Genomic DNA, 10,829 nt, shown 5'->3' on the forward strand with positions numbered 1-10,829 from the left:
TTAACTGAAACCACTTGATGTCGTTTAAACCTTTCAATCTCTGATATTGTCTTCATCACTGTACCACCATCCTTCTTGGCTGTATTGCTGTGGTTTGTTTGTTGCGTTTCCTAAAATAACTTTCATGTCTGGCTGATTCTTTGTTCTGCAAAGAAAAGTGAATGTGAACAATATCAGATTCTTCACAGGAAAGATGTGTTAATTAATACATTTGAGGTAGTTTGGAGGTGTACTACTCTACTATTAAGTTTATTGACACACAAGGACACCTCTGCTTTCCTTGAAATCAAACCATTTACCTGCTATCCAATTTAAACCGACCAGATGTAAGAGGTGAAAGGGAAAGTCCAGAACTGAAACTACATTCCTTCAAGAAGGAGGGAACTCGGCCTGTATTCAAGTTCAGTTTCACTTTCATTTGGCCTTTTTTCAAAAGGACACCTAAACCTCTTTTCTGGAAACGGGAACCTTTCCACAGAATCTGCTTCTCTCCCAGTCAGTTATTCTACAGTAGTCTACAATTAACACAGTCCTCTTATTGATAAATATACCATACTGAGCCAAAGGTCCTTTCTAACACAAACACAATGCATTGGATTTGGTTATGGTTGGTATTTGACGATAGCATGAACAGTTACTGTGGAGCTGTTACTAGCTCTCTAAAATCATTCATCTATCAGGGATTCTTAATTACAGGTCTGAGATCAGTTCATTCATCTGACAGGGATTCTTAAGTACATGTAACAATAAAATCTGAGATCAGATACGTTTTTTTTCAATTACTGTATTAGATCTTTACTGTATTAAATCATTTTAATTAGGCAAGTAGTTGAATATTGGTATGCAATTTTGGAAATACACTTGAAAAGTCTTGACATGTGTTTGAAAATATTAAAATACACTGATTTAAATACAGTCCCATGCATTTAACCCAGGTTGGTTTGGAATGTTAAATCATGTATTTGGAAATAAATCTGTGAAAACACTTTCAAATTCTTCAATTTGAGAAGGGAGATTATAGTCGTACAATTTTACATCTAACTAAAATGTTTGGATGCAGTGTTTCTCAAGTGCAATAATATGCATGAAAACCAGTCGTCTCTCATTGAATGACAACATACACTTCATTGAAGTAAACCAATTTTAATTTTAAATTTTACCTTTATTTAACCAGGCAAGTCAGTTAAGAACATATTCTTATTTTCAATGATGGCCTGGGAACAGTGGGTTCTGTTCCCAGGCCGTCATTGTCGTTCTGCCTGCTCAGGGGTAGAACAACAGCTTTGTACCTTGTCAGCTCGGGGGTTTGAACTCGCAACCTTCCGGTTACTAGTCCAACGCTCTAACCACTAGGCTACGCTGCCGCCCCAATCACTGTCTCAGGAACAGCTGAAGAAACCCTTGCCGAATACCAAGACTTCACATGGAAATTATAGGGACGCCTTTTAGTGTCTTAGAGTAGCCTGGCTTCGTTATCTTTGATATCATGGAAATGAAACCACGAAGGCCGTGGTTAACTTCCAAATGGCACACATAGTCCTCTGGTCAAAAGTAGTGCACTATATAGGGAATAGGGCTCTGGTCAAAAGTAGTGCACTATGTAGGGAATAGGGTGCCATTTGGATCCTGGTCTAAAGTAGTGCACTATGTAGGGAATAGGGTGCCATTTGGGATGGAAGAGGAAAGACCGATTGTATCACCTCTCTGCCTTTAAGCACTCCTCAAATGTCACTGTCAGAGAGAGTTTCTGAGAAATGGGAAATCCTGTGTGAAAGGAGAAGCAGGGAAAAGGAGAAAGAAGCTGAAACAGAGGAAAGGGAAACACCCCTCTCTTTCTCTGTCTCCCCTTCTCATTGGATGACTGTCAGAGAAAGGGTGGGGCTTATTATAAATACAGGGCTTATTATAAATACAGTATAAATACAAACCAAGCTCTCCTCCATTCACAACTTCTATCACTTCTCTCCTCCATTTCAACTCCACTTCTCTTCCATTCTCAACTTCTATCACTTCTCTCCTCCTTTCAACTTCTAACTTCCTATTCAACTTCTATCACTTCTCTCCTCCATTCACAACTTCTATCACTTCTCTCCTCCTTTCACAACTTCTATCACTTCTCTCCTCCACTTCTCTCCTCCACTCTCAACTTCTATCACTTCTCTCCATTCTCAACTTCCTCTCCATTCTCAACTTCTATCACTTCTCACAACTTCTATCACTTCTCTCCTCCTTTCACAACTTCTATCACTTCTGAGCTCCTCCATTCTCAACTTCCAGACTCTGAAAGAAACTTGAAGACTGAGCTGTCCATCCAGACTCTGAAAGAAACTCCATGACCAACACGATGACATCAACGGTCCTCATCAGCTTCCTGGCCTGTCTGCTCCTGGCCAATGTTGAAGGTAACATCTCTGAAATATCTTGAATTATATTTCTAATATCGTTGACATCTTTATTAGAAATCTGTAGCATATGAATTGACTTGCAAAGCCTGGGAGATGTGTAGTAAAATAATAGGTTTGATTTCTGACTGAAGAGTTTAGTTCTTAACTGCAATAATGCCATAACCAAACCTGCCATAAACCTTTCTTGTCATCTCCAGGCCAGGTGGGTCATTCTAAAGCTCGGTGCCAGTGTCTGAATGGACTGGTGAACCACGTTAAACCTCTTCACATTGAGAAGCTCGAGGTGTACACCTCCAGCCACTCCTGCAGGAACATGGAGATCATGTAAGAAATCTGTCTGTCTGTCTGTCTGTCTGTCTGTCTGTCTGTCTGTCTGTCTGTCTGTCTGTCTGTCTGTCTGTCTGTCTGTCTGTCTGTCTGTCTGTCTGTCTGTCTGTCTGTCTGTCTGTCTGTCTGTCTGTCTGTCTGTCTGTCTGTCTGTCTGTCTGTCTGTCTGTCTGTCTGTCTGTCTGTCTGTCTGTCTGTCTGTCTGTCTGTCTGTCTGTCTGTCTGTCTGTCTGTCTGTCTGTACCATATTAATATCAGTGCATATTGTGACCAGCTCAGTAGATGGACACAATGGTAAATGTTGCTATTTATGTGTACACCTGCTAGTAGGATAATATTATTTCTCTATATGCTCAGTTGGAAAGTGGTGAAGGCTAACTTCTAACAGTAGACTCTCTCTCCATGTATATTCAGTGTCACTCTGAAGAACGGAGAAGGGAAGAAGTGTCTGAATCCAGAGGCTCCATTTGCCAAGAAAACCATTGAGAAAATAATGAAAAACCGAAGGTGAGGACAACATATGTAGACTTCATTACAGATTCAATACACACTAACTGATCCATATGCATCTTTCTCAACAGAGCAATACTCAGTACATCAGTATTACATCAGTACATCAGTATTACATCAGTACATCAGTATTATATCAGTACATCAGTATTACATCAGTACTATATCAGTACATCAGTATTATATCAGTATTTCAATATTATATCAGTACATCAGTATTATATCAGTATTTCATTATTATATCAGTATGTCAGTATTATATCAGTAAATCAGTACTATATCAGTACATCATTATATCAGTATTATATAAGTACATCAGCATTATATCAGTAATATGTATATTACTATATGTAGATTATATATGTATTAATGATATATGTAGTAATGATATATGTACTAATGATATATGGATAATGATTGTTTTTCCTTTCAGGAGTGTGCAGTGAAATGAATGACACCAGTTCAGATGAGAACTCGATATAGAGAGCTGGAGGAATGCAAAGAAGACTGGAGACTGCCTAAAGACTGCCTAAAGACTGCCTAAAGAAGAAGACTGCCTAAAGACTGCCTAAAGACTGCCTAAAGACTGCCTGAAGACTGCCTGAACCCATCTCTTAACTGAAACCACTTGATGTCGTTTAAACCTTTCAATCTCTGATATTGTCTTCATCACTGTACCACCATCCTTCTTGGCTGTATTGCTGTGGTTTGTTTGTTGCGTTTCCTAAAATAACTTTCATGTCTGGCTGATTCTTTGTTCTGCAAAGAAAAGTGAATGTGAACAATATCAGATTCTTCACAGGAAAGATGTGTTAATTAATACATTTGAGGTAGTTTGGAGGTGTACTACTCTACTATTAAGTTTATTGACACACAAGGACACCTCTGCTTTCCTTGAAATCAAACCATTTACCTGCTATCCAATTTAAACCGACCAGATGTAAGAGGTGAAAGGGAAAGTCCAGAACTGAAACTACATTCCTTCAAGAAGGAGGGAACTCGGCCTGTATTCAAGTTCAGTTTCACTTTCATTTGGCCTTTTTCAAAAGGACACCTAAACCTCTTTTCTGGAAACGGGAACCTTTCCACAGAATCTGCTTCTCTCCCAGTCAGTTATTCTACAGTAGTCTACAATTAACACAGTCCTCTTATTGATAAATATACCATACTGAGCCAAAGGTCCTTTCTAACACAAACACAATGCATTGGATTTGGTTATGGTTGGTATTTGACGATAGCATGAACAGTTACTGTGGAGCTGTTACTAGCTCTCTAAAATCATTCATCTATCAGGGATTCTTAATTACAGGTCTGAGATCAGTTCATTCATCTGACAGGGATTCTTAAGTACATGTAACAATAAAATCTGAGATCAGATACGTTTTTTCAATTACTGTATTAGATCTTTACTGTATTAAATCATTTTAATTAGGCAAGTAGTTGAATATTGGTATGCAATTTTGGAAATACACTTGAAAAGTCTTGACATGTGTTTGAAAATATTAAAATACACTGATTTAAATACAGTCCCATGCATTTAACCCAGGTTGGTTTGGAATGTTAAATCATGTATTTGGAAATAAATCTGTGAAAACACTTTCAAATTCTTCAATTTGAGAAGGGAGATTATAGTCGTACAATTTTACATCTAACTAAAATGTTTGGATGCAGTGTTTCTCAAGTGCAATAATATGCATGAAAACCAGTCGTCTCTCATTGAATGACAACATACACTTCATTGAAGTAAACCAATTTTAATTTTAAATTTTACCTTTATTTAACCAGGCAAGTCAGTTAAGAACATATTCTTATTTTCAATGATGGCCTGGGAACAGTGGGTTCTGTTCCCAGGCCGTCATTGTCGTTCTGCCTGCTCAGGGGTAGAACAACAGCTTTGTACCTTGTCAGCTCGGGGGTTTGAACTCGCAACCTTCCGGTTACTAGTCCAACGCTCTAACCACTAGGCTACGCTGCCGCCCCAATCACTGTCTCAGGAACAGCTGAAGAAACCCTTGCCGAATACCAAGACTTCACATGGAAATTATAGGGACGCCTTTTAGTGTCTTAGAGTAGCCTGGCTTCGTTATCTTTGATATCATGGAAATGAAACCACGAAGGCCGTGGTTAACTTCCAAATGGCACACATAGTCCTCTGGTCAAAAGTAGTGCACTATATAGGGAATAGGGCTCTGGTCAAAAGTAGTGCACTATGTAGGGAATAGGGTGCCATTTGGATCCTGGTCTAAAGTAGTGCACTATGTAGGGAATAGGGTGCCATTTGGGATGGAAGAGGAAAGACCGATTGTATCACCTCTCTGCCTTTAAGCACTCCTCAAATGTCACTGTCAGAGAGAGTTTCTGAGAAATGGGAAATCCTGTGTGAAAGGAGAAGCAGGGAAAAGGAGAAAGAAGCTGAAACAGAGGAAAGGGAAACACCCCTCTCTTTCTCTGTCTCCCCTTCTCATTGGATGACTGTCAGAGAAAGGGTGGGGCTTATTATAAATACAGTATAAATACAAGCCAAGCTCATTCCTCCATTCTCAACTTCTATCACTTCTTCCTCTTTCCTCCATTCTCAACTTCTATCACTTCTCTCCTCCTTTCACTTCAACTTCTATCTCCTCCTTTCACAACTTCTATCACTCTCTCTCCTCCTTTTGACTGAGCTGTCCATCCAGACTCTCCGAAAGAAACTGAAGTCCATCCAACTCTGAAAGAAATCCATGACCAACACGATGACATCAACGGTCCTCATCAGCTTCCTGGCCTGTCTGCTCCTGGCCAATGTTGAAGGTAACATCTCTGAAATATCTTGAATTATATTTCTAATATCGTTGACATCTTTATTAGAAATCTGTAGCATATGAATTGACTTGCAAAGCCTGGGAGATGTGTAGTAAAATAATAGGTTTGATTTCTGACTGAAGAGTTTAGTTCTTAGCTGCAATAATGCCATAACCAAACCCGCCATAAACCTTTCTTGTCATCTCCAGGCCAGGTGGGTCATTCTAAAGCTCGGTGCCAGTGTCTGAATGGACTGGTGAACCACGTTAAACCTCTTCACATTGAGAAGCTCGAGGTGTACACCTCCAGCCACTCCTGCAGGAACATGGAGATCATGTAAGAAATCTGTCTGTCTGTCTGTCTGTCCGTCCGTCTGTCCGTCCGTCCGTCCGTCTGTCTGTCCTGTCTCCGTCTGTCGTCCGTCCGTCTGTCGTCTGTCGTCCTGTCTGTCGTCCGTCTGTCTGTCTGTCTGTCTGTCGTCCGTCTGTCGTCCGTCCGTCCGTCCGTCCGTCCGTCCGTCTGTACCATATTAATATCATATTGTGACCAGCTCAGTAGATGGACACAATGGTAAATGTTGCTATTTATGTGTACACCTGCTAGTAGGATAATATTATTTCTCTAGATGCTCAGTTGGAAAGTGGTGAAGGCTAACTTCTAACAGTAGACTCTCTCTCCATGTATATTCAGTGTCACTCTGAAGAACGGAGAAGGGAAGAAGTGTCTGAATCCAGAGGCTCCATTTGCCAAGAAAACCATTGAGAAAATAATGAAAAACCGAAGGTGAGGACAACATATGTAGACTTCATTACAGATTCAATACACACTAACTGATCCATATGCATCTTTCTCAACAGAGCAATACTCAGTACATCAGTATTACATCAGTACATCAGTATTACATCAGTACATCAGTATTATATCAGTACATCAGTATTACATCAGTACATCAGTATTACATCAGTATTATATCAGTACATCAGTATTATATCAGTACATCAGTATTATATCAGTACATCAGTATTATATCAGTACATCAGTATTACATTAGTATTACATCAGTACATCAGTATTATATCAGTATATCAGTATTTCAATATTATATCAGTATTATATCAGTATATCAGTAGTATTATATCAGTATATCAGTATTTCAGTATTATACCAGTATTATATCAGTACATCAGTACATCACTATATATCAGTACATCAGTATGTCAGTATATCTTGAGTCTCTATTTATTAGTAGTTAATTATTAAGATATTAATTATATAAGTATAATAATACATTGTTTTATTTCAGGAGTGTGCAGTAAATCTGTGAACTAATGACACCAATCCCATTGAGAACTTGATGGAACAGAGAGCACCATGAGAGAGAGAGTTAATCCTGATGAATTACCACAGTTGAGTCAATGCACTGAAGACTGCCTGAATACGTTTACTCTGTTTAATGGTACTTAGAAAGTCCGTTTTTAAATTGACAAAATTGGTATGTCACCATATGACTTACTAGTTGAGAAACATTCCTAACATCTTCCAATGGAAACTTAAATAAAAGTGAAAGTTTTTTTAGGTCAGTTTAATATTTTTCTTGAATGTTCAATTGTTCATTGTTCATTTATTGAAAATATAAAAAGCCTGTAAATATGTAGGTATATTTTTTTATTTTGGAAGGTCAAGACTTGAAATGTTTTACATTATGTTTAGTTATCAAAATGATCAACATCTGTGTAAATACTGTATATATGTGTTGTTTACTTTTTCTATCAAAATAATAAAGACGCATTTGACTCTACTTTCTGCTCTATTTTACCTCTGTTCAGCTAGTCTTTGATAGCAGACCAAATGTCACTGCAATGATGATAGTCAGATGACAGACGATGTAGAGTGAGATGTCTTCTAGAACATAGTCTAAAGGAACACATTATGTAGAGTGGGATGTCTTCTAGAACATAGTCTAAAGGAACACATTATGTAGAGTGGGATGTCTTCTAGAACATAGTCTAAAGGAACACATTATGTAGAGTGGGATGTCTTCTAGAACAGCCTAAAGGAACACATTATGTAGAGTGGGATGTCTTCTAGAACATAGTCTAAAGGAACACATTATGGAGAGTGAGATGTCTTCTAGAACATAGTCTAAAGGAACACATTATGTAGAGTGGGATGTCTTCTAGAACATAGTCTAAAGGAACACATTATGTAGAGTTGGGATGTCTTCTAGAAATAGCCTAAAGGAACACATTATGTAAGTGGGATGTCTTCTAGAACATAGTCTAAAGGAACAAATTATTTTGAGATGTCTTCTAGAACATAGCCTAAAGGAACACATTATGTAGAGTGGGATGTCTTCTAGAACATAGCCTAAAGGAACACATTATGTAGAGTGAGATGTCTTCTAGAACATAGTCAAACGCATTTGACTGGGATGTCTTCTGCTCTATTTTAAAGGAACACATTATGTAGAGTGGGATGTCTTCTAGAACATAGTCTAAAGGAACACATTATGTAGAGTGGGATGTCTTCTAGAACATAGTCTAAAGGAACACATTATGTAGAGTGGGATGTCTTCTAGAACATAGTCTAAAGGAACACATTATGTAGAGTGGGATGTCTTCTAGAACATAGTCTAAAGGAACACATTATGTAGAGTGGGATGTCTTCTAGAACATAGTCTAAAGGAACACATTATGTAGAGTGGGATGTCTTCTAGAACATAGTCTAAAGGAACACATTATGTAGAGTGGGATGTCTTCTAGAACATAGTCTAAAGGAACACATTATGTAGAGTGGGATGTCTTCTAGAACATAGTCTAAAGGAACACATTATGTAGAGTGGGATGTCTTCTAGAACATAGTCTAAAGGAACACATTATGTAGAGTGGGATGTCTTCTAGAACATAGTCTAAAGGAACACATTATGTAGAGTGGGATGTCTTCTAGAACAGCCTAAAGGAACACATTATGTAGAGTGGGATGTCTTCTAGAACATAGTCTAAAGGAACACATTATGTAGAGTGGGATGTCTTCTAGAACATAGTCTAAAGGAACACATTATGTAGAGTGGGATGTCTTCTAGAACATAGTCTAAAGGAACACATTATGTAGAGTGGGATGTCTTCTAGAACAGCCTAAAGGAACACATTATGGAGAGTGAGATGTCTTCTAGAACATAGTCTAAAGGAACACATTATGGAGAGTGAGATGTCTTCTAGAACATAGTCTAAAGGAACACATTATGTAGAGTGAGATGTCTTCTAGAACATAGTCTAAAGGAACACATTATGTAGAGTGGGATGTCTTCTAGAACAGCCTAAAGGAACACATTATGTAGAGTGGGATGTCTTCTAGAACATAGCCTAAAGGAACACATTATGTAGAGTGGGATGTCTTCTAGAACATAGTCTAAAGGAACAAATTATGCAGAGTGAGATGTCTTCTAGAACATAGCCTAAAGGAACACATTATGTAGAGTGGGATGTCTTCTAGAACAGCCTAAAGGAACACATTATGTAGAGTGAGATGTCTTCTAGAACATAGTCTAAAGGAACACATTATGTAGAGTGGGATGTCTTCTAGAACATAGTCTAAAGGAACACATTATGTAGAGTGGGATGTCTTCTAGAACATAGTCTAAAGGAACACATTATGTAGAGTGGGATGTCTTCTAGAACATAGTCTAAAGGAACACATTATGTAGAGTGGGATGTCTTCTAGAACAGCCTAAAGGAACACATTATGTAGAGTGAGATGTCTTCTAGAACATAGTCTAAAGGAACACATTATGTAGAGTGGGATGTCTTCTAGAACAGCCTAAAGGAACACATTATGTAGAGTGGGATGTCTTCTAGAACATAGTCTAAAGGAACACATTATGTAGAGTGGGATGTCTTCTAGAACATAGTCTAAAGGAACACATTATGTAGAGTGAGATGTCTTCTAGAACATAGTCTAAAGGAACACATTATGTAGAGTGGGATGTCTTCTAGAACAGCCTAAAGGAACACATTATGTAGAGTGGGATGTCTTCTAGAACATAGCCTAAAGGAACACATTATGTAGAGTGGGATGTCTTCTAGAACATAGTCTAAAGGAACAAATTATGCAGAGTGAGATGTCTTCTAGAACATAGCCTAAAGGAACACATTATGTAGAGTGGGATGTCTTCTAGAACATAGTCTAAAGGAACACATTATGTAGAGTGAGATGTCTTCTAGAACATAGTCTAAAGGAACACATTATGTAGAGTGGGATGTCTTCTAGAACATAGTCTAAAGGAACACATTATGTAGAGTGGGATGTCTTCTAGAACATAGCCTAAAGGAACACATTATGTAGAGTGGGATGTCTTCTAGAACATAGTCTAAAGGAACAAATTATGCAGAGTGAGATGTCTTCTAGAACATAGCCTAAAGGAACACATTATGTAGAGTGATGTCTTCTAGATGTAAAGGAACACATTATGTAGAGTGGGATGTTCTAGAACATAGTCTAAAGGAACACATTATGTAGAGTGGGATGTCTTCTAGAACATAGCCTAAAGGAACACATTATGTAGAGTGGGATGTCTTCTAGAACATAGCCTAAAGGAACACATTATGTAGAGTGGGATGTCTTCTAGAACATAGCCTAAAGGAACACATTATGTAGAGTGGGATGTCTTCTAGAACATAGTCTAAAGGAACACATTATGTAGAGTGGGATGTCTTCTAGAACATGTCTCATTATTCTGAGAGAACATAGCCTAAAGGAACACATTATGTAGAGTGGGATGTCTTCTAGAACATAGTCTAAAGGAAC

The 10,829-nt window shown here is 38.2% G+C and overlaps 2 protein-coding genes across 2 annotated transcripts; both read left to right on the plus strand.

Moving 5' to 3' along the window:
- Positions 1-2,332: 2,332 nt before the first annotated feature.
- Positions 2,333-3,703, plus strand: LOC124035315 (C-X-C motif chemokine 11-1-like). Its single transcript, XM_046348778.1, has 4 exons — positions 2,333-2,402; positions 2,603-2,729; positions 3,147-3,239; positions 3,676-3,703. Exons 1-4 carry the CDS (start codon positions 2,333-2,335, stop codon positions 3,686-3,688), a joined length of 303 nt encoding a protein of 100 aa, XP_046204734.1. The 3' UTR covers positions 3,689-3,703.
- A 2,262-nt stretch (positions 3,704-5,965) lies between these two features.
- LOC124035314 (C-X-C motif chemokine 11-1-like) lies at positions 5,966-7,824 on the plus strand. The gene is made up of 4 exons (XM_046348777.1): positions 5,966-6,035; positions 6,236-6,362; positions 6,717-6,809; positions 7,330-7,824. Exons 1-4 carry the CDS (start codon positions 5,966-5,968, stop codon positions 7,340-7,342), a joined length of 303 nt encoding a protein of 100 aa, XP_046204733.1. The 3' UTR covers positions 7,343-7,824.
- The last annotated feature ends 3,005 nt before the right edge of the window (positions 7,825-10,829 follow it).

This window comes from Oncorhynchus gorbuscha, linkage group LG05, assembly GCF_021184085.1.
Source record: "Oncorhynchus gorbuscha isolate QuinsamMale2020 ecotype Even-year linkage group LG05, OgorEven_v1.0, whole genome shotgun sequence".
Lineage (NCBI taxonomy): Eukaryota > Metazoa > Chordata > Actinopteri > Salmoniformes > Salmonidae > Oncorhynchus > Oncorhynchus gorbuscha.

Excerpts from the sequence above, each read along its gene's own strand:
- LOC124035315 (XM_046348778.1), top strand. The coding sequence starts at position 2,333 with ATGACCAACACGATGACATCAACGGTCCTCATCAGCTTCCTGGCCTGT. Across the intron at positions 2,403-2,602 it reads GCTCCTGGCCAATGTTGAAG|GCCAGGTGGGTCATTCTAAA; the intron begins GTAACATCTCTG and ends TGTCATCTCCAG. Across the intron at positions 2,730-3,146 it reads TGCAGGAACATGGAGATCAT|TGTCACTCTGAAGAACGGAG; the intron begins GTAAGAAATCTG and ends ATGTATATTCAG.
- LOC124035314 (XM_046348777.1), top strand. The coding sequence starts at position 5,966 with ATGACCAACACGATGACATCAACGGTCCTCATCAGCTTCCTGGCCTGT. Across the intron at positions 6,036-6,235 it reads GCTCCTGGCCAATGTTGAAG|GCCAGGTGGGTCATTCTAAA; the intron begins GTAACATCTCTG and ends TGTCATCTCCAG. Across the intron at positions 6,363-6,716 it reads TGCAGGAACATGGAGATCAT|TGTCACTCTGAAGAACGGAG; the intron begins GTAAGAAATCTG and ends ATGTATATTCAG.